We start from the raw sequence: 23,126 nt of genomic DNA, 5'->3' as shown, positions 1-23,126 counted from the left end.
GAGCGCAATCCTGGGATAAAGCACTGAACACGGCTAACAAAAAGAAAGAAATGGAGGAGGTTTATGATGATAATAATAACAACAGTGACTCACGTACCAGGTCCACTGAAAGCATGTTTCATATGTTAAGTCCTTCACTCCCCGTAAGAAGCATACAAGGTAGGTACTACTACTGTCTCCATTTAACATATAAGGAAAAGGGGACACGGTGAAGTAAAATCCTATGATTGCTACTATCGTCTTACTGCTGGCACAGTGTGCCTGGCACAGCGAGAACCCGAGACCAAGCAACACGGCCCCGCGGTCCCAGCTCTAAACCACTGCTTCAGACGTGTATTCACAAGAAGGGCCAGCTGCGAACCTGGACACACAGAACCCGCCTCAATATTCACAAGGCAACTAGACAAATACAATGAGAGCGAAATGATCGCAAGAGTGAGAGCAAAAGGAAAAAAGAAGGAGAAAAGAAGCAACAAAAGGCCCGAAGTTAATCTGCATGATGAAAGCCGTCCTGGAGGTTACAAGATTCCTCCCTCTAGAAATTACCTTGGTCTCCTTCAGCCACATATGGAAACCACTCGTTCACTTAATGATTCTGAGCGGAGTGCCTAACGTACCAAAATAAACTTCAGGGAACATTATCCAGTCCCTCCCCCCAAATCAAATGGAGTTTACACCAGAAGTTTACTTGTGATTCTAATTTTTTTAGATTTGGGGACACATACCCTAGAAATACTGTTTAAAATGGCAGCTAGGTCTCCAAGCCAGCCCACAAAAGCATGTGAAATTTCACCTGAACCTGGAGTTTTCTGTGAACAGCGTATGTGTTCCTATACACCTTCGGACACAACCTAGAGAAGTGAGGACCTACAGCTCTACGTGACCCTGCACGTCACATTGCGTCAGGGCCCTGGGGAACAGCCGGCTCCCTTTTTCTCTCTGGCTCCCCAACCCTCTTCGGTCAATGTACTCTGAGAACCAGTTCAGAGCATCAGGGCCACGCTCACGGCTCAACAGCATCGCGGCCAGAGGACGCAAACGACCGCCTGCTCTCACATTAAGGGAAGGCCTCCAAAAGCAGCACGGCCCAGAGGTGGGGTGATAGAGAGGGGTGATCCAGGGTACCAGGACTGCAAACACACAACTCACTAAGCCAATCACTCCCCAGCCGGCTACGTCCCATCACCTGCAGCACGGTTTTGCAAAACCTAAGGAAGCAGGGAGAGGCACGTCTCTGTGCCCAGCAACGCCACTGTCCGGTAGAAAAACCTAGAGAAGCTGGATGTTTCCCTACTGGAATTAAGTCTTTGAAATTGGAGAATCACGGGAATCACCTCCACAGGGAAGTGAGAGGGTTACTGACCTCCTGACCCCATCCATTCTAGGGAATGAACTGTTCTTAAGTCAGGTAGGATACCCTGTACATTCATGTTTGTGGAGAATGTACGTTCTGTCAGTCAAATATGAATAAATGCAAATTCAGATGACTGTTCTAAAGCTAAGCGTATTCAAATAAATATATAAATCTCACAGTAACTTTTAAAAGATGCTCTTCCAGTATATTAAACACAGACGTGGCAGGAGGAAACAGCCCCATGGAGTATCCACGGTCCTTGCTCCTATTCACCCATCCCCAGGCCCAAGCAAATCTCTAAAAAGGGTTACATATGGCCTCTGTTTTGAGAGAGTGAATTACAAGGGCAACAATTTACTCAGGGTCTCAGGAATTCATATCTTCGGCAGACCTGACACATTTCTGTGCCTGAAAAAATGTAAGCTATAACGTAAGAAATAACTTCGTCTGGCTGCTCCAACAGAGCTGGCCGAACAGTTACCTTTGATTGGCCAAGGAGAGTAACCAGCTGCTGATACCCAAATCTCCGCTCTGTCGGACCAGGTGGCCAGGGATCATTTGCAATGTCGGCTGCCTTGTCCTTTTCCTTCCACCCAAGGCAAATGGTATTGCAGAGGCAAGTAACATAACCTCCCCAACGGGTTTCCTCTCTGAACCTAACACCCCCTTCTCCCCTCCAAAACAGCACAATTTGTTTCTGCAGAGCCTGGGACCAGTGTCTTGTTAAATAGCCTTTCAGCCTTGAGTCTGATTTACTACTGTATAAATATCACCTTTCCCCCCAATATGATGCTTTTCATTGCTTCTAGATTAAAGGAAGAGAAAAACATGGAGTGCCTGCATGATTATAAAACCACAGCTCAATAAAATTCTCTCTCTCTCTCTCTCTCTTTATAGCTTGACTGTATCAATTATCCTGGAAATAACTACTTTCCAAGCAAGTCTCATGGTGCTAATGATTAAGAAAACTGGAATTACTGAAAGATTAAGATCAAGCATTACCTTCAAGCTGGTTTTTCATTTCCTGAAGTTTCCAGGTTGGAGATATAAAATTTTTAAAGTACATTCTCATTCACAGGTTGCTTTCTGAGTATCTGCTCAAGACTTATCTTCAGACTCAAGATTAAGATTTTCACTTTTAAAATTCTACCTAAATTCACGAGCACTAAAAGCTTCATGAATTCGTATTAATGTGGAGATTGAAAATAAACCCCCCACTGAGTTACCCCTCACACCTTGCTTGCACTTCTCAACTACTCTGCCCACGGTGTCACGTGTTTCATTAAAAACAAAATTGCAAGACATCTTTCAGAAGAGAAATTGAACATTTCCAATTACAGATGTAATTTGGTAAGGAGCTACTCTCCGAAATACAAAAAGAACTCTTACACATCAGTAATCAAATGACAGCCAAATTAAAAAGAGGGCAAAGGGAGATTTCTGGTTTCAGCTCAGACATGTAAGGAGAATGGAAGGTGCAGGACACAATGCCACTCTGAAATCAGGACAGACAGGAATGCAGAGAGTCGGGGCTGAAATCAGCTTAGCAGGGGCAGATGTTCCTGGAGCCAGAAACTGGTAGGGATCCTTAACTGGTGATTTTGACAAAGTGATGGTGGGCAAATGTGAATAGTCTGAGGGTTAAAAACTCCTGGAGACCCAGTCTTGGAGGAGACCCTTGCACTTCCCTCCGGGAGCCCCACCAAGTTCTCGTGGTGACGGGAGAAAAATCCCCTATTATTTCAAGCAGGGGAAGGAGAAAGGTAATCATTTTGAAATACAAAGGCCAAGAGCTTTCTCCATAACAAAGTCCTCCCCTCTAATGGAGGGGTTTTATTTACCAGAGCTTTATCTGACCTGGGGAAAGGGCAGTAAGATAACTCTAGCCCCCTCTGACCTTCCTGTCTCAAATACGGGGAGAAAGGAAAGAGAAAAAAAAAAAGAGGTTAAGAAATGTTTCTGAAGGTCCTCAGAGCCCAGGAGCTGACATTTAATCAGAAGATTATATAACAATTCCTCTCCCCTACAACTCACCACCATCAACAGGGCTCCAGTAAAATAACAGCGGATTATAACTGAGAGAGCCATAAGACACAGACTCTAAGAGAGTTCTTAAGGAAAGACAAAGGGGACAGAGGAGGGGAGACACTGAGAGCTACAGCACACATTTAACACAGCCAGGTCAACATAAAAACTCACATGAAAAGCCTAATTACCTCAGTACCTATTACCCAATACATCATGTCCAACTTTCAACAGAAAATCACAAAGCATGATAAAAGGCAATAAAAACATGGTCTGAAGAGATAAAGCAAGCATCAGAACTAGACTCAGATCTGACACAGATTTTGGAACTATGAAACAGAGAATTTAAAATACGTATGATAAATAGGCTAAGGGCTCTAATGGAAAAAGTGGACAACATGCAAGAACAGATGGAAAATGTAAGCAGAGAGATGGAAACTCTAAGAGAGAATCAAAGTGAAATGCTAGAAATGAAGAACACCATAACAGAAATGAAGAATGCTTTTGATGTGCTCATCAGTAGATTGGACGTGGCCAAGGAAAGAATCAGTAAGACTGCAAATATGTTAATGGAAATTCCCCAAACTGAAACAAAGAGAAATAGGATGAAATTTTTAAAAAGGAACAGAATACCCAAGAACTACAGGACAATTACAAAAGGTGTTACATACACATAATGGAAACACCAGAAGGAGAACAGAGAAAGAAGAAATAGTCAAAGCAATAATGGCTGAAAATTCTCCAAAACTAATGACAAAACACCAAAGCACAGATCCAGGAAGCTCAGAAAACATACAGCAGAATAAATCGCCAGTAATCTACACTTTGGTATATCATACTCAAACTGCAAGATCCAAAAATGAAGAGAAAATCTTGAAAGAAGTTCAAGTGAAAAAACACCTTACCTATATAAGACAAAGACAAGAATTACATCAGACACCTCATCAGAAACTATGCAAGCAAGAAGAAACTGGAGTAAAATAGTTAAAGTGTTGAAAGGAAAAAACACCACCTTAGAATTCTATATCCAGTGAAGCTGTACTTACAAAGTAAAGGAGAAATAAACAAACAAACTTAAATTTAAGAAATTTACTGTCAGTAGACCTGCCTTGCAACAAGTGTTAACAGAAGTTCTTCAAGAGACAAGGAAAGTGACGTTGGTCAGGCACTCGGAAATACATTAAGAAGAGTAAGAGCATCAGAGAAGGAGTAAATAAAGGTAAAACAAAATCTTTTATTTTTATTATTCTTAATTGATCTGATAACTGTTCAAATAATAGCAGCAATGTGTTGGGGGACTACAGTATATGGATAAGTGAAATGAATGACAGCAATGTTATAAAGGATGGGAAAAAAAGGAATTAAGAATATTCTTTATAAGGTACCTGCAACTACCTGTGAAATGGTACAGTGTTACTTGAAAGTAGACCTAGATTAGTTGTAATGTATGCAGCAAACTCTAGGGTAAGCACTAAGGAATCTTTGATATGTTAAGAAAGAATAAATGGAATCATATAAGGTGTTCTACTAAAAGCAGAGAAGGAAGAAAGAGGGTGATAAAAATGTAAAAAAAAACCAAGTGTTATGAATAGAAATCAGTGGCAAATATGGCAAATATAACTCAGCTATGTCAACAATCACTTTAAATATGAATGGTCTAAATATACCAATTAAAAGACAAAGACTGTGAGAGTAGATTAAATAAGGAAGAACCTATTGCCTACAAGAAACCCACCTTAAATATAAAGACACAGATTGATTAAAAGTAAAGGAATGGAGAAAGATAAACCATGCAAAGAAAGCTGGAGTACCTGCATCTATTTCAGACAAAGCAAGAGCAGAACAGGGAAAATTATAAGGGATAAAGGAGGGCATTACATAATGAAAATGGGGTCATTTCTCTGAGAAAAGATAACAATCCTTAACGTGTATGCACCTAACAAGACAGTGTCAAAATACATGAGGCAAAACTGGTAAAACTGCAAGGAGAGGACTTCCCTGGTGGCACAGTGGTTAAGAATCCACCTGCCAATGCAGGGGACACGGGTTCGAGCCCTGGTCCAGGAAGATCCCACATGCTGCGGAGCAACTAAGCCCACGTGCCACCACTACTGAGCCTGTGCTCTGGAGCCCGCAAGCCACAGCTACTGAGCCCATGAGCCACAATTACTGAAGCCCGTGTACCTACAGCCCATGCTCCGCCACAAGAGAAGCCACTGCAATGAGAAGCCCATGCACTGCAATGAAGAGTAGCTCCCTTTCGCTGCAACTAGAGAAAGCCCACGCTCAGAAACAAAGACCCAATGCAGCCAAAAATAAATGAATAAATTTATTTTTTTTAAAATTGCAAGGAGAAATGAACAAAGCCGCTATTATACTCAGAAACTTCAACATTCTTCTATCAGTAATTGACAGATCCAGCAGGCAGAAAGTCAGTAAGGATAGTTGAACCAAACAGCATCACCAAGCAACTGAATCTAATACTTCATCTAACAATAGCAGTATACACATTCTTCTCAAGTGCACATAGAACAAGACAGACAGACCACATTCCGAGCCATAACACACCTTAGGAAATTTAAAAGAATGGAAATCACACAGTGTATGCTCTCTGATCACATGGAGTTAAAACAGAAATCAACAGAAAGATAGCAGTAAAATCTCCACATATTTGGGAATTAACCAACAATTCTAAATAACACATGGGTCAACGAAGAAGTCTCAAGATAAATTTTTAAAATACTTTGCAATAAATGAAAATATAACTTATCAAAATCTGTGAGATGCTGCAAAAGTAGTGGTTAGAGGGAAAGTATAGCATTGAAGGTAAGAAAAACAGAAAGAACTAAAATCAGTAACCTAAGTGTCTACCTTAGGAAACTAGAGAAAAAAAGAGCAAGGAGAAAAAAAAAAAGAATAAAATATAAGCGAAAATCAATAGAACTGAAACAAGAAACAGGAAAACTCAATGAAACCAAAATCTGGTTCTCTGAAAAGATTAACTGATAAACCTACAGCCAGGCTAACCAAGAAAAAAAATGAGAGAAGATACAAATTACTACTAATATCAGAAATGAAAGAGTCATCATCATTATGAATCCCATGGATGTTAAAAAGATAACAAAAGATTATAAATAATTCTACACCCTCAAATTTGATAACTTACATGATTCCACCAATTCCTTGAAAGATACAAGTGACAAAAACTGTCACACAAAGATAAATAGGTGATCTAAGTAGGCTTATATCTATTAAAGAAATTGAATCGATAATTAATAACCTTCCAAAACAGCAAGCACTAGGCCCAGATGGTTTCACTGGTGAATTTAAGGGAAAAATCATACCAATCCTCTACAAGCTCTTCCAGAAAAAATAATAGCAGAGAGTGCACTTCCTAACTATATACCTAACCATATACCAAGCATTGCTCTACTACCAAAACCAGATAAAGACATTACAAGAAAGGAAAACTACAGACTAGAATCTCTTATGAACAGAGATGTAAAAATCCTCAACAAAACATTAGCAAATCAAATCCAACAATGTATAACATGAATTATATACCAAAACCAAGTGGGATTTTTCCCAGGAATGCAAAGGGTGGTTCAATATTCAGATGTAATAATGTAATCCACCACATCAACAGGATAAAAAAAGTCATATGATCATATCAAGAGATGCAAAAAAATCATTAAAAAAATCCAACATCCATTTATGATAAAAACTCTCAAACCAGGAATAGAGAGGACTTCCTCAACTTGATAAAGAATATGTATAAAATACCTACAGCTAACATCATACTTAATGGTGAAAAACTAGATTCTTTCCCCCTAAGATCAATAACAAGGCAAGGAGGTCCCCTCCCTCTCACCATTCATATTCAATACTTTACTGAAATTCCTAACTAATGCTATAAGAAAAGGAAACAAAAGGTATACAGATTGGGAAGGAAGAAATAAAACTGTCTTCATTCATAGACGACATGATTATCTACGTATTAATAGAAAATGTCACAGAATCAACAATAAAACTCTGAAACCTACTAAGTGACTACAGCAAGGATTCAGGATACAAATTTAATTTAATTTACAAAAATCAATCACTTTTCTATACACCAGCAATGAACAACTGGAATTTGAAATTAAACTAGTATCCAAAAATTAGGTATAAATCTAACAAAATATGTACAGAATATAAATAAGTACAAAAACTCTGATGAAAGAAACCAAAGATGATCTCAATAAATGAGAAATATTCCATGCTCGTGGGCAAGAATACATAATATTAAGATGTCAATTATTCCCAGTTTGATCTATATATTCAACATAATCCCAATCAAAATTCAAGCAAGTTATTTTGTTGATATGACAAACTGATCCTAAAGTTTATATGAGTAGGCGAAAGACCCAGAATACCTGAAACAATACTGAGAAGAGTGAGAGGATGGACACTACCCAACCTCAAGACTTACCGTAAAGCTACAGTAATCAAGTTTCCCTGGTGGCAGAGTGGTTAAGAATCCGCCTGCCAATGCAAGGGACACAGGTTCTAGCCCTGGTCCAGGAAGATCCCACATGCCGTGGAGCAACTAAGTCAGTGCGCCACAACTACTGAGCCTGCGCTCTAGAGCCCGCGAGCCACAATTAATGAGCCCGCACGCCACAACTACTGAAGCCCACGCGCCTACAGCCTGTGCTCGGCAACAAGAGAAGCCACCGCAATGAGAAGCCCACGCACCACACAAAAAGCTGCCCCCGCTCGCCACAACTAGAGAAAGCCCACACGCAGCAACAAAGACCCAACACAGCCAAAAAAATTTTTAAAAAGAAAAGGAAAAACTACAGTAATCAAGAAGGTAGTATTGGTGAAAAAACAGACAAATAGGAACACAATACAGAGCCCAGAAATAGATCCACACAATAAAAGTCAACTGATCTTTGACAGAGGAGCAAAGGCAATTCAATGGAGACAGGATGGTCTTTTCAACAACTGATGCTAGAAAAATCGGATATTCAATACGCAAAAATTTGAACGCAGACACAGAAGTTACACCTTTCACAAAAATTAACTCAAAATCAATCACAGAGCTAAATGTAAAAATTGTAGAGGATAACAGAAGAGAAAATCCACGTGACTCTGGGTATGGCAATGAGTTTCTGATACATCTCCAAAAGCACGATCCATGAAAGAAAACTTAAGTTGAACTTTATTAAAATTAAAAACTTGTGCTCTGTGAAGACACCATTATGAAAATGAAGACAAGTCACATACTGGGAGAAAATATTTGCAAAACACATGTCTGATAAAAGACTTGTATCCAAGAAAGACAAAGAAATGATAAAACTCAACAATACGGGGAAAACAACTCATTTAAAAAACAGACAAAAGATCTGAATAGACACTTCAACAAAGAAGATATACAGATGACAAATAAGCATATGAAAAGATGCTTAACATCACGACATAAGAGAATTGCAAATTAAAACAGTAATGAGATACCATTACCCACTTATTAGAAGGGCTAACATCCACAAAACTGACAACACCAGATGCTGACAAGGATGCAGAACAAGAGGAAGTCTCAGGCACTGCGGGTGGGAATGCAAAATAGTGCAGCCACTTTGAGAGGCAGACTGGCAGTTTCTCAGAAAGCTGAACAGTCTTACCATATGATCCAGGAATCATGCTGCTAGGCACTTACCCAAATGACTGGAAAACTTAACGCCCACACAAAAACCTGCACACAGATGGTTATCAAAGTTTTAGGGCTTCCCTGGTGGCGCAGTGGTCGAGAGTCCGACTGCCGATGCAGGAGACGCGGGTTCGTGCCCTGGTCCGGGAGGATCCCACGTGCCGCGGAGCGGCTGGGCCCGTGAGCCGTGGCCGCTGAGCCTGCGCGTCCGGAGCCTGTGCTCCGCAACGGGAGAGGCCACAGCAGTGAGAGGCCCGCGTACCGAAAAAACAAAAAAGTTTTATTCATAACTGCCCAAGGCTAGATGCAACCAAGACCTCCTTGACTTGGGTGAAGAGAGAACCTGCAGCTGCGAGAAGCTGGCAGCCTCCATCCTGAAGACATGAGGTTCACACCTGCCTCCTGGTGTTTGTACAACATAGTTATTTCTTCTGCCTGACCTCCCCCTCCTCCCGCATAAATTCTTACCCGAGCAACTCTAATTCAACACGCAGGTTTTAGCTTACACGACCGAATCCTCCTTGAGCACCTCTCGGAGGCCAGCACTGAGGGAGACACCCCGCGCGTCCCGTAACAGCTGTAACCGCGGGCAGCTCCGGGACGCTGCAACTGCCCGTCGCTGCCTCTACAAGCCCTCTGGGGGCTGGAGACGCCAGGAAACAAGGGGCTGCACCCGCTCTGCCGGAAAGCTTAGCCCTGGGGACCTACACAGTGCCTGGCACATAGCAAGACATCAACAAAGACAGCACCAACAAAGCAATCAATCATCGGAAATTAAAACTACCTAACGCAATGTTATAAGGGTCTAGTGAGTTTTATCATTACTCCTGTCAGACTGAAATCACAGAAATACACACAGTAATTCAATCACATCAGGAAATTTTTCTTGAAAATAATCAATTCGTGTTTCGTTGAAATACTTCAGAATCCCAAAAGGATAAAATTCAGATTGCTACCTTTTTTTTCTCCTGTCCCCATACATGTATGCAACTATTTGAAAGGGGAGAAAAAGCATACACAGCTATTTAAAAGGTACTAAAAATCTGATATTCTTATCCTAGAAATCCAACACAATTGTGAAATAAGAACAAAAATCTCTTGAAGAAACAAAACTACCAGGCTTCTTTAAAATAAATATAATACAGTTATGGAAGTCTTTTAAGCCACATCTTGTTCTAAAGTGAACTTAAACCAGATTATAAAAAAACATACAACGCCACTGAACAAAATAAAATTTAAAGTAAGTAAAGGAATCTCAGTAGGAAAAAACACAAGGATAGGAGATAAATTTAGAAATGAGGTTCAGACACAAACTGCATGCTTCATGGTTCTGTATTTTTGCAAAACATGGGTCCAGAATGTGGCTCTGTGCTGACTGATCATCTATCAACCTCACTAGGTCATGTGAAAATGGATATCCTCGTCTTGCCTCACATTATATATGATATTTCCTAGGTCTTCTCCCAGTACCATCTTTCTTCTGACCTCACCCCCAGTCTAACCCTTTTTCGGGATCTCGTGCTCACAGTTTTTATTATTCAACTTCCCTATTTAGAAGTTTTTCTTTAAAAAAACAAATCCGCAGCTAACACAGTATAGGATCATCATAGCTCCTGTCCAGTGACAAGCTCACAACCTCCAGGACTCCCCCAGAGTGGAGCTCGAAATCCTACGGTGGCATGTGCCATACCTGCCACAGACCCTGACACCAAACGTACCTCTTCTTAAGTACATTTTACATCAGACCAGCAAATTGTGTGCATTCAAAACTGTGTGCTGATTTAACGACCACTTTCTTTTTTACCTAAAAGAAGATGAGAACTGTGAAAATTTGGGGCTAGAATAAAATCGGGTTTTACATTCACCCAGTTCTAACCCATATACCAACAGCGTCAACTGCAGGCAAAAGAGCGTAACATCAGAGCACATTTTGATTCAGTCTAAAAACAACTCTTTTCAAACAAATTCCTTTTGCTCTGCTGAGATTTACATACAGAAGCCGAAGCCTCCTCTCCTCCACCCTTCAGTAGAGGCACTTGGAAGACAGCTAAGCAGGCTGTCCCGGCTGTTTAAACTACTGTCCCAGGAGACCTACCTCCTGCAGGGCATCCTAGGCTTTCCTACTTGAAAACTAACATAACGGGTCAGTCAGAGGACACCCTGGAGTCCGCGCCCTGAGAACAGCGGGGAGTGGGGAGCTGTTAAGAAAGGCAGGACGTACTAGAGTTACAAACAAAGCTGATTTTCAAAATACACTTATGGCAACTACTGAAAAACGTTTGGAACAGTACACATGTTGTTATGCTATTTAAAATACTAGCAACATCAATTCATTTGCTGCACTGTTTTTATAAACCAGATATCGATAACAGTTTGCTTCCTAGCCACTTAATTATGGACACATACTTGGAATAACGACCTATGCTGAAAACTCAACAGCTAGTGTAATGAAGAAGTTTTTTACACGTTAATTTTATTCTATTAATAAAAATAACAACCATCTCTGTCAATTCTTTTTGGTCCTTCACATGCTATGATAATTCATTTTTTTCTTAATAATTATATTTGCCTAACCTATATAGCTATAAAAAGAACTAAGACCACCTTTGCTATCTTATTTGAAACTCACAAAAAAACTTGTCAATAGGTACTATAATTTCCATTTTATAGGCAAGGAAACTGAGATAGTAGCCACATTATAAATAAATACAAACACACATACATCCATTGTCTGGGGGGCATGTTTGCTTACTGATTAAGGAGTGATGATGCCAGTTGAAACGTGTTTTAATCCTTCTCTCAAGAGATCAAATCAATCTAATCAAATCCATAACTATCCAACTTCCAAACATTTAATACAGGAATATTTTCATGACTGCCTCAGTAAGTGATAAACTTCATCAATTATAAGCCCAAAACCATTTCTAACACATCCCAAGAGAGCAACTAGAAGACCTAAAATTATTCAGAATACAAAGATATCTTGGCAATTATAGAAAAACTAAATAAACCAATAAAGCACTCCTTAAATGTATTGCTAGGAGCGTGCCACATATCAACACGCTAACTTCTTGAGAACTGCCACTGCTTGAAGCACACAAATTTCAGCAAATTTGACAAGAAGAAAATACAGTAAGAATTCTCCTGTCCTGTGAAGCAACCGTACCTCAGAAGTCACTCATTTCCAAATACTATACATCGGTCAGAAAGCCTCTTATCACAACAGGCAACCATAACAGGTTGAGCTGAATGGAGGATGGGATCAGATACTGCTGAGGCATACGTGTCCATCTCGTCCAGACTCAAGTAAGACTCTAAATTTCTTTCAGCTTGAGTTAAAAGAGAGAAAATGCAACTCATATTTCCAGAAGCAAGAGTGGCATATTTTCCAGTAAGTTCCTTATTCTCGTCTTACTATTTTAAGAGTTCTGATCACTCCCAGCATTGCTGTGTGGCAAGATCTGGTTTCTGGTGGCTGATCATTTCCACGGCGTGACGCTTGGCTAAAACCGTCTCCACACACTGTTTTTAATTCCTATTTAGCGTCCCTGTATTTATATACGAAATTCCACTTCAGTGGCACTGTGTCAGGAGAAGAAACAGCTTTGCTAGAATTTCACTTGAGTTTATTAGAGGAAATTATTTTAAATTAATGTAGCTGCTGAACAGCTGTCATCCTGAACCTCAGAAAATATATTCCTTCTAATTTTTGCTGCGAACATTTATTTATTTAAGTTAAATTCCAGCTCATGAATGTTGACCATGAGGAGTCTAACCCTTCCTGCTACTATTTCACATTCCTTTTCTAAACAAGGGCAAGCACGGGCGTGCTCCATCAGTATGCACGGCCAGATCACCACCATTAAGTGAAATCATCTATGTACTTTTGGTGGAATCCTTTTAACAACTTCCACGCCTGGCAGTGAAATGGAACAAGGCTGTTTTGTTTTCAGAGGGCAACAATTTGATCTCTGGTTTACTAGATGGCGCTCAAAATATTTTTCCATATGTTTTTCCGCGAATATCATCTGACAACGGCATGGTTTACCTTGACTAGTGAATGCAGGCTTTTCTCACCAAACACATCCCAGAGGAAGGTCAGGTCTTCCTGGCTGTCCACATGTGGCTGCAGCTGGGCTGGCAGAGCTGCCAGCAGCTCATACAGACCTATAAAATGGAAATAAAACACAAAGCGTCACCCTAGAGTGATCTCATTAATTTCGCTTAAGGTGTGTGAAACTGACGGCTGGAACATGTCGCTTTTACTGTATCTGTATTCTGGGCCATCAAGCAAAACTCTTCTCCAAAGAAGCAAGGGAAGCTTTTGGATTTTTAAATTCCAAAGATGTATGTATTAACAGGCCTGTTTTTACCTTATGCGGTGGTCATTTTACAGTCCTCCAAGTTTACATAACCCGAGACAGAAAATGTGTACAAGCTTTCAAAAAAAAAAGAAGAAGAAAATGCATACATTCCTTTCCCTAATCGTTATTACATTTCCCTCAATGTCAGCCAAAAAATGAAGTGAGTCATGAATAGGAAAAACTTCTTTAGAAGAGAAAATTGATAGCATGGTCCATTAAAATGGTTTTGTGGTTTCCAAAGAGTTCCTAATAATATATAGCTTCAAAAAATTTGCGTTACTGAACATCCAAAATCAAGTTCCCAAAAGTAAGCCAGAATAAACCATACTTGGTGTGGCATTATTTGTAGCCACGCTTTTTTTTTTTTTTTTTTTTTTTTTTTTTTAAGCAATGACAACAACAAACTACGTAGCACTTAGGCTACATGCGACTCTGATCTGGAGGGACGTGATTCCCCTGGAAAAAGTCAAGGCAACAGATGCAGGCTGCACGTGCTCTCACTGGAAGCTCCCTGCAAGCAGACGGTAGCGCAGTGTCCCGGGAGCAGCCTGCACAGACCATCCGTCTCGTCCCGGGGCCGGCAGACTCCTGCCCAAGAAATGCTGCAGCAGTGCTTGCCCGAGACTCTTCAGGGAGGTGACCTGGCAGAAGTCAGCATCAACTCAGAGCTCGTGTTTCATTTTTCAGCGGGATTCCATGAGGTAAAAAGGACAAAATTCTTTTTATTTCTGTCTGCTGTCTACAAAAACACCGAGACCTCCTGGGGTCTACAACACATGGGACTGTTGCTATTTCTAGTCTGAATAAGAGCTGCTGTTCATTAGAAAGACAGCTTTACAAGATATGTAACCAGCGAAGACTTGTAAATTACAGAATTCTAATTAGCGCGTCTGTTATCTTTCCAAAGCCTTATAATATTCTGATAACCAGTGATAATTCACAACCACATGCATGGGTACCACTTTGGAAGTCAGATAGGAAGCTTGAGAAATTTGATTAAATTGAAACATTCCTGGGGCTGTATTTGGCCAAAAAGATCCAAAATACTCCAGGCAGGGGGAAAAAACAACAACAACAAAAAAAACCACACCTTCTCCCAACTGCATTCTCAAGTATTCTTGGTGGTTTATATTTATTCTTATAAAAACCTGGCATCCTGCCTAAACTAGCTCTTATTTACAATTCAGTAAAAATATTTTTACGGTAGCTCAACTTAAGTCAATGTATAATGATACAGGTCTCACTTTATACAAATATATACACACACACACACAAATGTAAAGTAATCACAATCGCCAAGATCAAAGATTCAAAACATGAAATTATGTAAAAAGAAGGTAGAATTTCACTATTTTATTATTGATTTCAGGAAGAGTAAAAATGATTACCTATTCCTTAGTAATATCATTAGAGCTGAATGATACTAATTCAACTGTGATATAATTTATGTGGTACAGTTCTTGGGGGATTAAATAAGTCAATACACTTGAACAGTCCTGCACGTGGTAAGTACTCAATGTTTCATATGTAACTTGAGTTTCAGCCATTGGGTTATTGATTTTGACTGTTATTCATCATTATCATTACTAAAAATGCAAAAGTTCAGATCAAACAGACAGACCTAGATTCAAACCCCAGGTCTATACTTTACGCATTTCACGTTACTTATCTGAACCTTGTTTCCCTCACATGTTGAAAAAGAAATGGTAACGTACACATGGTGAAACTGCATAGAACTAAATAAATACACACACACACACACACACTCAGGAGCACATGTGAAACTGAGGACATCTGAAAAACGTCAACCCGTGGCATGGCTGACGGTCTCCCAGCTGTGACACGCTACTACAGTTATGCACGGTGTTACCACGCGCGGAACTGGTGAGAGTACACAGGACTTCTTTGTACTGTATCTTACAACATGTGACTCTAATTATCTCCAAATAAAGCTGAAACTTACAACAGTTGTAAGAATTCACAGGAACAATTCACAGGGCAGGCACTTGATTAAAATAACGATGTTCTTCTTTCCTTAGTATGTCTCCTTGCAATGAACATCTCAGTGCATTGTTTCCAAGGGAAAACAACAGCTTAGTGATACCTGCCAACTGGACATAACACCATATGCTCAGAAATGAAACCACCCACGTCTTCTACATATGGGAATTGTTCACTTTACCCATGTACACCTTAGCTTTTTGTGGGAATAAGCCACGTTGCGTTTAATTTTCAAACAGTAATAACTTCTCTGTTGGTCAAAGCTCGGAAGACTGAGCTTTCTGTGTTTTTGCAGCTTTATGCAACGCTCATTTGTATGGGGTCCTCGAGTGGCAATAACACTTGCTTCTCTTCGCCTCCCACATCTGGTGCCAGAGAATAAAGCCAGAGGAGACGGGGCAATGACAATCAGAAATGGTTAAAAGGGCTCCTAGGCCAGGGCTGCGTGTACTAGTGTCAACGCAGGCGACGAGGAAACCATCACTTCCACTCCAATCGGCAACCCAGGCCCCAGGAGGCACCTCAGTCCATCTCTAAGACTGGGTCTGGGTTCCTACGTGTGCTTTAAAGTATTCCTATATTCACTTCCTAGTGTCCCAACCATGAAGAATACTATGAAATCCAAATAGTCTTGGTCCTTGGGATTCAGAGGGCAAGTAAAGACAGTCAAGACAGCTCGGCGTGTCTTTAAAAATTTTACCTAAATCCACTTGTTCCCTGCGCCGTGAAACTTATCCTGTGCTCCTCTGCAGTCACCCCAGCTCATTCTAATAAACGTCTACGGCACCTGTGAACCCAGCGCATCACTAGCTCTGAAGGTCTAGGACAAATCGGACGTGATTCCTGTCTGCAGGTGTCTACAGCGTAGATGACACCACACACAGGCTATTAGCAAAGTGAGTGCAGGACAGGGTCGGGCTGTGGAGGCAAGGGAAGGGGCCGGTCCCTCCAGGGGAGGGGACAACATCGGGAGACCCTTCCGCAGGAACAACGCCCGAGTCAGGGCTGAGAGGGCTGCAGGCCCAAGAATCAACATGGGTGAGCTCTCAGAGTTGGAGTCCTGGGGACAGCACTAAGCGTAGAATATACCACCCTCTCCTCGGGGACCTTGCAGTCCTGGATGACACAGAATGCATCTCATATATGAGCAAACATCAAGCAATCCTATTTGCCCAGGTAAACAGCCAAAACATTTTCTCTTCCAAGTGAAATAAATAGATGTTTAGGCAGCTGATGAAATAAATGATTAATTTTCAGGGATGTTGATAAGATGCTCAGGACTGCCTCTAACGTTTAAGTTGCAATTTAGTTAGAAACATACACTTTGAATTACCTATTAAGTAAAACACATTAACTCAGATACTTAGTTGTTGCCCCATTTGCACATTTCACGCAACCATTTTATTTAAATTCTTCAGAGTGAAGTTCTTCCTCGTCATGAGATCATTTTCGCTTCTAGGTCAGTTGGGATACAGCACTGTTTTGAATATGGGAGATGCCTTCACTGCGAATCTGGGTAAAGCTGACTGGTTTTTCATTTGTTCTGTGGCTCTACATTTTTGATCAACAAAACCACTTACCTACTCTTTAAAATTCTATCAATTGCAAATGTGAGGTTTTTAACCCTTCTCCAAGGAATAATTAAATTTGGTTTAAACCAGATTGTCTCCTTTTTTAAACAACAATTCTGCCAAGGGAGCTCTCAGTAATCCCCCAAATTATGAATTTCGGTTATATGTGAGTAATTTTGGCTTCTCCATTCAACACACATTTTTGTGCACGTGAATAAACAGAGAACGTTCTCTCTAAGAGATTTTGTAAGGACTTGAATATATGCCAGCTCTCTCTTCTCTAAGAGATCGTTTTACAGAGGGAAAGAAAAACTCACCTTATATTTGGGCACATACGATATGAGACACTTCAAGGATGCCTGTGGGTTTCAATAAACTTATTTATTAAAAATATTCCAACAGAAAAAAAGCAGTATTTTTAAATTAGTGTATTTTATATACTGAGAGAAAAGAAATCAATAAGAGCAAAACTAAAATAGGTCGAGGGTGACTCGATTAATATGTGCAATAATTATTCAAGCAGTTTTAAGAAGAGAGCAATCAATGAAGGTCAGAGAAGCCTCTAATGGAGCTGGCAGGATACAGGCTGGGATCTGAAGGGGGGAAAACAGGGCCCAGAAGGCTGATTCTCAATTGAGGGCTAATGAAGGTGTTCACAGTAATAGGAGCCAATCGCAGAGAGATGCAAAGATACTTTTAAGATCTCTGAGTTTGTTCCTGAAGCCTGCTGTCTAGGAACAAAGAAGTATTGTAATTTCTTCTCCCCTTTCCAGAGGAAGGTTAGATGGCAAATGCTGGCTGTCTAACGTCATGAAGAATAATATCCCAAGGAGAATGCGTTCCGTACAGTATAAACTGCCCTCCCCGCGAGCCAGTTCGTTAAGCCAGCGCACGTGTGGACCACGATCTTAATTTAACGTCAATCACTTACGTACTTGATTGGAGCTCCACGTGCTACAGCTGGCTTCTCTGCAGCCTGGCTGCACCGAAAGGTAAAATACTTGTCATTTTCCTTAAAGATAACAAAACTACGGTCGTCCCTTGGCATCCGTGGCGCACTGGCCCCAGGACCCGCCTAGGATCCCCAAATCCATGGAAGCTCAAGTCCCACAGCCATCCTCCATATCTGTGGTTCCACAACAGCAGATTCAACCAAACGCTGGCCAGGTAGTACTGTGCTTACTGAAGCCATCTGCCTATTAGTGGACCTGGACAGTTCAAACCCGCATTGTTCAAGGGCCAAGTGTAAGTGCTTTTTCTCCCTCAACAAAACCTATGGTCAGAGTATGTTCTTGATGCCTTCTGAGGCAACACAAGTGACAGACGGTCAGCAGTAGTATTTTACACACAGATATAAATACTTAATACTCTGGTGCTTTAGCAACTTCAAGTAAGTTGTCCTGCAATTTTTTTCTTCAATATCTAGATAAGACTAGTACTGTAAAGCTACAGTCACACTTCCTATCAGGATCTTGTATGTGAGTAACAGGCAGGTGACTTGATCAAGGACTGCGGAAGGCAGATAACACTGACCCAACCGTGTTGAATGAGCAATTCACCCGAAGTTGCAATACACTGAAGAAGGTGAAGTGTCATCATCTTGCATTAAAATTTCATGACTTTATAAGATTCACCAATTTACTTAAATATATGATAGCAATTTTAACTGTGGGTAAAGCTTCCTATCATCACAGTGAGACCCCTAGCGATTTGCACCCTGCCTAATAAAACTAGCTATGGAATATTAAAAATTGCGTTTATTTCTTTTGTGTCCCCCTTCCTTAATCTACCCTTCCTACCACCAACTCCTAAAGCTTCCTAAAATAATGCTTAGTAAAAATTATTACCAGCAGAAATACCTAGAAGTGTTCACCGTACCTAATACTATGGTATAAGCTGTGGTAACGTGCTTCACAGGACCTGTAAGCAGGTCCTATTACGACCTCCATTTTACTGGAGGGTAAGTACCTTTCGCCTAGGAAGTGGCACAGTCAGGACTTAAACTCGACTCTGGCCCATGTCTCCCATATAACCAACCCCATCATTTAAATCTCCTACTCAAAAACCTTCAAGAGCTCCCTCAAGAGAAAAGTTAAATGTCCAACTGGACACCCAAATTACAGATGGATCAAATATTTCAAATATAAACTAGAGGACAATCTCAGAGAATATTTTTATCATGTTGGAGTTAAGCGCTTTTCTTTGCACACAAAGAACCTAGAAATCACAAAAAGCAATGATTGACAGACTTTGTGACAAAATTTTCATGCATCAAAAAAACCACAGAAGTTTGCAGAGAAACTGCTAAAAATTATTTGCAACCAGCAAGTGACTGATACTAAGCATAATAAAAGATCAGTAAACCAAGAGAAAAATGGGCAATGGCACATGAACAGGCATACGGTGGTAGAAGAAACAGATGACCCCCCCCCACCCAAAAATCAATACATAAAGCAGTGTTCAATCTAAGAAGTAATATAAAAGGATTCATAAGAGCCAAAGCATATCACTTTTCTTTCCTGAATTTAGGAGATAAGTTTGCAAACACCCAGTCTTAGGAATGGCATGAGAACAGACACATCCAGCAGTCATTTGGCGGGATACACACTCGTTCAGTCCGTAGCCTCCACTGACCACTGCAAGTCCTCTGGGCCACGTGCTGTCCAAGGTGTGTGGCTAGAGCAGCGAACCCACAAAGATGCCGACTCTCGTGGAGGTAACTGACACTCCACGGGGAAGACAAATAATAACGTAAGTCAGTCAATTACACAGTGTGTACCAGACACCGAGAGAAAGAGAGAAAACCAAGCAGCGTAAGGCAGACCCAGGGCTGGACCACCGGCACAGGCCACGACAGGCGAGGTGGCCAGGGAACCCAGAGACGGGAGGACGGCGAGGGAGCTAACGGACATGTGAGGGACAAGCGGTCCAGGCAGAGGGGTCAGACAGCACAGAAACCCCACCTCTAAGTCCGGGTGTGCCCGCAGTGTCTGAGGAAGGCAAGACACCCAGGCTGACCGGGGCAGAGGAAGGGAGAGATGGTCTAAGGGGAGAAACGAGGACCGGGTCACGCTGGCTCTTGCAGGACAAATACTGCAAAGAACTTAACTTTTGTTTTATAGGGACGGAGCCACTGCCGGGTTTTGAGTAAAGGAGTAAAACGGTTGGAGTTACGCCTTAGAAGCACGGCTCTGGCTGCTGAATTGAGAAGAGAGGGCAGGGCGGCAAGAGCAGAGGCAGAGAACGAGTCAGAGGGTCAGGCAGTGACCCGGGCCACAGGGGGCGGCGGCCTGCGCCCAGCAGCAGCGGGCGGGAGCTGCAGGGCGCTCAGATTCTGGAGAGACTCCGCAGCAAGGGCCGATCGCGCATTCCTGTCGGACTGAATGGGGGGTACGAGGACAAGAAAAGAAACAAGCATGACCGTGGAACTGATGCTGCCATCAAGGGAGACGGGGACGTCCCGTGTTGGGCCCGGTGAGCTGAAGATGCGGACAGGGTGTCCAGGTGGAGCTGAGGCGGCAGCGGGACGGAGGAGCCAGGAGCCCCGCAGGGAGGCCGAGCTGAAGGCGCACACCCAGGTGCCCCGGGCACGAGCCGGGCTGAGACCCGGGCACGCGAGTGGCACGCAGCAGAGCGGAGGCCGAGGACCCGGCCCGGGGTCTCCCCGGTGAGCAGACGCGCGGGAGCGCGGGGGCCGCTCTCCCGGGGGCCTGGTGTGGCGGGGAAGGCGGACGACCGGGGCGGCAGAGGCCACCGTGAGAGGTGCCCTCGCATCCAGCCGCGGGGAGCTTCCTGACCCCGACGGCGCGACGGGGGGTGGCCACAGAGCAGTAACGAGATGGAGCGACAGGCTGGAAAGAGCAAATACCGACGCCGCTTAGGAGGGCCGGTGCGAAACAGAATCAGCGTCGTCAGCTGTCAGGGAAGGGAGGGGTAGAGAAGCTGCGTTAAGACGAGAAAGTCAGCCCGTCTGTGCGCCCAGGGCGTCGATGGGCGGCCCCGCCTTGAGGAGGTGAGCAGGGACGGCTCCGAGGAGGGCGGCAGGGCCGGGGGACGCAGCAGAGGGGCCGGAGGGCTCTCCCGCCGTCACAGCGGCGTTTCACTGCAACCTGTGACTCCTGTGGGGAGTGAGGACAGGGAGCCAAGGTCTGCGCTCGGAAGAGAAGGTGGGAAGGAGTCAGCGGGGAGAATGGAGAAATGGATAAAGCAGGCATGGTTCTGGCAACACGAAGATTTTCTGCCTCCACGCGCTCCCTGTGAGCCGGCTCCTTCGTTCACACATCCGTTCCACTCCCAGGGAGCCTGGGGCCTGGACCTACACCCAGCTCCACCAGCGTTGACTCCAGGACGAGAAACCAGAACGAACAGGAAACCACTACTTTCATTTTCACTATGCGCGCGCGCGTGTGTGTACACGTTTATTTCATGTTTTAGATATATATCCAGATGTATATATTTCTGCATTGCTGGAGTTTTTACAAAATAGACGCTACTTTCACAATTTCAAACGTTTCACTTCTGGGTACTACTGTGACATAAACCTTTTCCCAGCACGAGGGCCCACAACCTCCCCCTAATTCCGCCCCAGCCACGGTGGGCCGCCAGTTGCCATCCCCTGAAAGCTGTTTCCTTGCGGTCTCACACCAACTCGCTAGATAATTAACTTCCTGGTGATCTCTAGTGCTGTCACAGTCCCCTCCGCCAGGACCCCCGAGATTATCTGGAAGACAAAACAAGCGTGGTAACGGTCTGACCTCAAACTCTCACGAACAGGTTTACATAACACACTTGACAACGTGTCAAGTGCGCGGAGGAAGCTGGGAAACTCCCTCCGCATTTCAAAATTCCTCTGCATCCTTTCCTGCCCCCTCCACAAATACCCAGTGCCGCCATGAAGGCTTAAAGCTGGGGATACAAGGCTGAGGGAGAGAGAGGAAAGCCACCCCCCAGGGCAGTGTGGGAGAGGGGCATCAGACGTCGTCTCGAGGATAAAGGCGGAGCTGTAACTGAGAACAGGCCGCAGGGGAAGGGGGGCGGTCACGGCTGGGGAAAGCGTGGCAGTGAGATGTGAACAGCCTCAGGGAAAGCTTCCCCAGGGAAGTGACGCTTGTGCTGAGATGCTCCAAGTAGAGACGCGGGCTGGGGATGATGAAGTGGGGAGGAGGTAGACCCACAGGAAAAAGAAATGCACGCACGAAGGCCCGGGGGGTAGATGCTTAGACGGCTAAGCATCCGCAGCCAATGACGTAAATACAAATCCCAACTCTGCAACTGTTAACTGGTTAGCATCTCTGTGCATCCAGTTTTTAAACTGTATAAAGGCATAGTTGACCTAGGCTTACTAGGATTGTAATAAGGATTAAATGAGTCATCTGCAAAGCTCTGAATGATGCCTCATTTAACTGTATATCCTATGCATTTAAAATAAAACTAAATTCCAAATTAATCCTAAAACATATGCGTATGCCGGGGCATCAAGGAGACAGAATAGAAAATGTAAGTTTACGCTGCTGGAGAAAAGCTTTCCACGATAGGCAATAAAGACGGGCAGTGATGGACCCCATGTACTGGGTAAAGTGTGAACTAGCGACAAGAGAAATGAAGAAAGTGATCACATACCCCGACTCAGGTCAGTCTAGACATCTGCATAGTAGATAAAGAAAAGTGGGAAGAAAGATGACAAATGGTCCCAGCTCTAAAACAGCATTAAAACCTTCAAGATGAGCATAATGCAACAAATACTTGTAAGAAGTGGCACTAACTCTAATTCTGGTGAGTGAATGTCGTGTATTCACTGACAAAGTTCTTACAACACTGGCTTGTGTAAATCGCGTTGATGCACGGTCCTAATTCAAAACCCAAACTGAAGCTCCTAGGAACCAATCACTTGTCATTTACGCTAACGTCCCGAACAACTGGACTCATCCTCAAATGCTTCAAGTGACCACAGAAAAGTAACAGGAATCCCTTTACTGAGTTAATTCTATATACCCCTCCCTCTCTCCAGCCTGCCAGGCGTAGACACAGCAAGGAAACACTCTGGAGATGAAGAGCTACACCACGCCGCAGTAGCCTTGCGAAAACAAATGACTCACAGCAGATCTGACCACAAATGTTCA

General features: G+C 42.8%; 1 protein-coding gene across 7 annotated transcripts in view; it reads right to left on the bottom strand.

Moving 5' to 3' along the window:
* MPP7 (MAGUK p55 scaffold protein 7) overlaps positions 1-23,126 on the bottom strand; it is a 424,300-nt gene that overhangs the window by 151,800 nt on the left and 249,374 nt on the right. For all 7 annotated transcript variants that reach the window (XM_067030594.1, XM_067030595.1, XM_059058692.2 and 4 more), the window contains one exon: positions 13,120-13,238. In XM_067030594.1, the coding sequence (XP_066886695.1) occupies positions 13,120-13,238 (119 nt within the window). The remainder of the gene's footprint in view (positions 1-13,119; positions 13,239-23,126) is intronic.

This window comes from Kogia breviceps, chromosome 3 (genome assembly GCF_026419965.1).
Source record: "Kogia breviceps isolate mKogBre1 chromosome 3, mKogBre1 haplotype 1, whole genome shotgun sequence".
Classification (NCBI taxonomy): domain Eukaryota; kingdom Metazoa; phylum Chordata; class Mammalia; order Artiodactyla; family Physeteridae; genus Kogia; species Kogia breviceps.
This window is presented reverse-complemented; position numbering and strand designations above follow the sequence as displayed.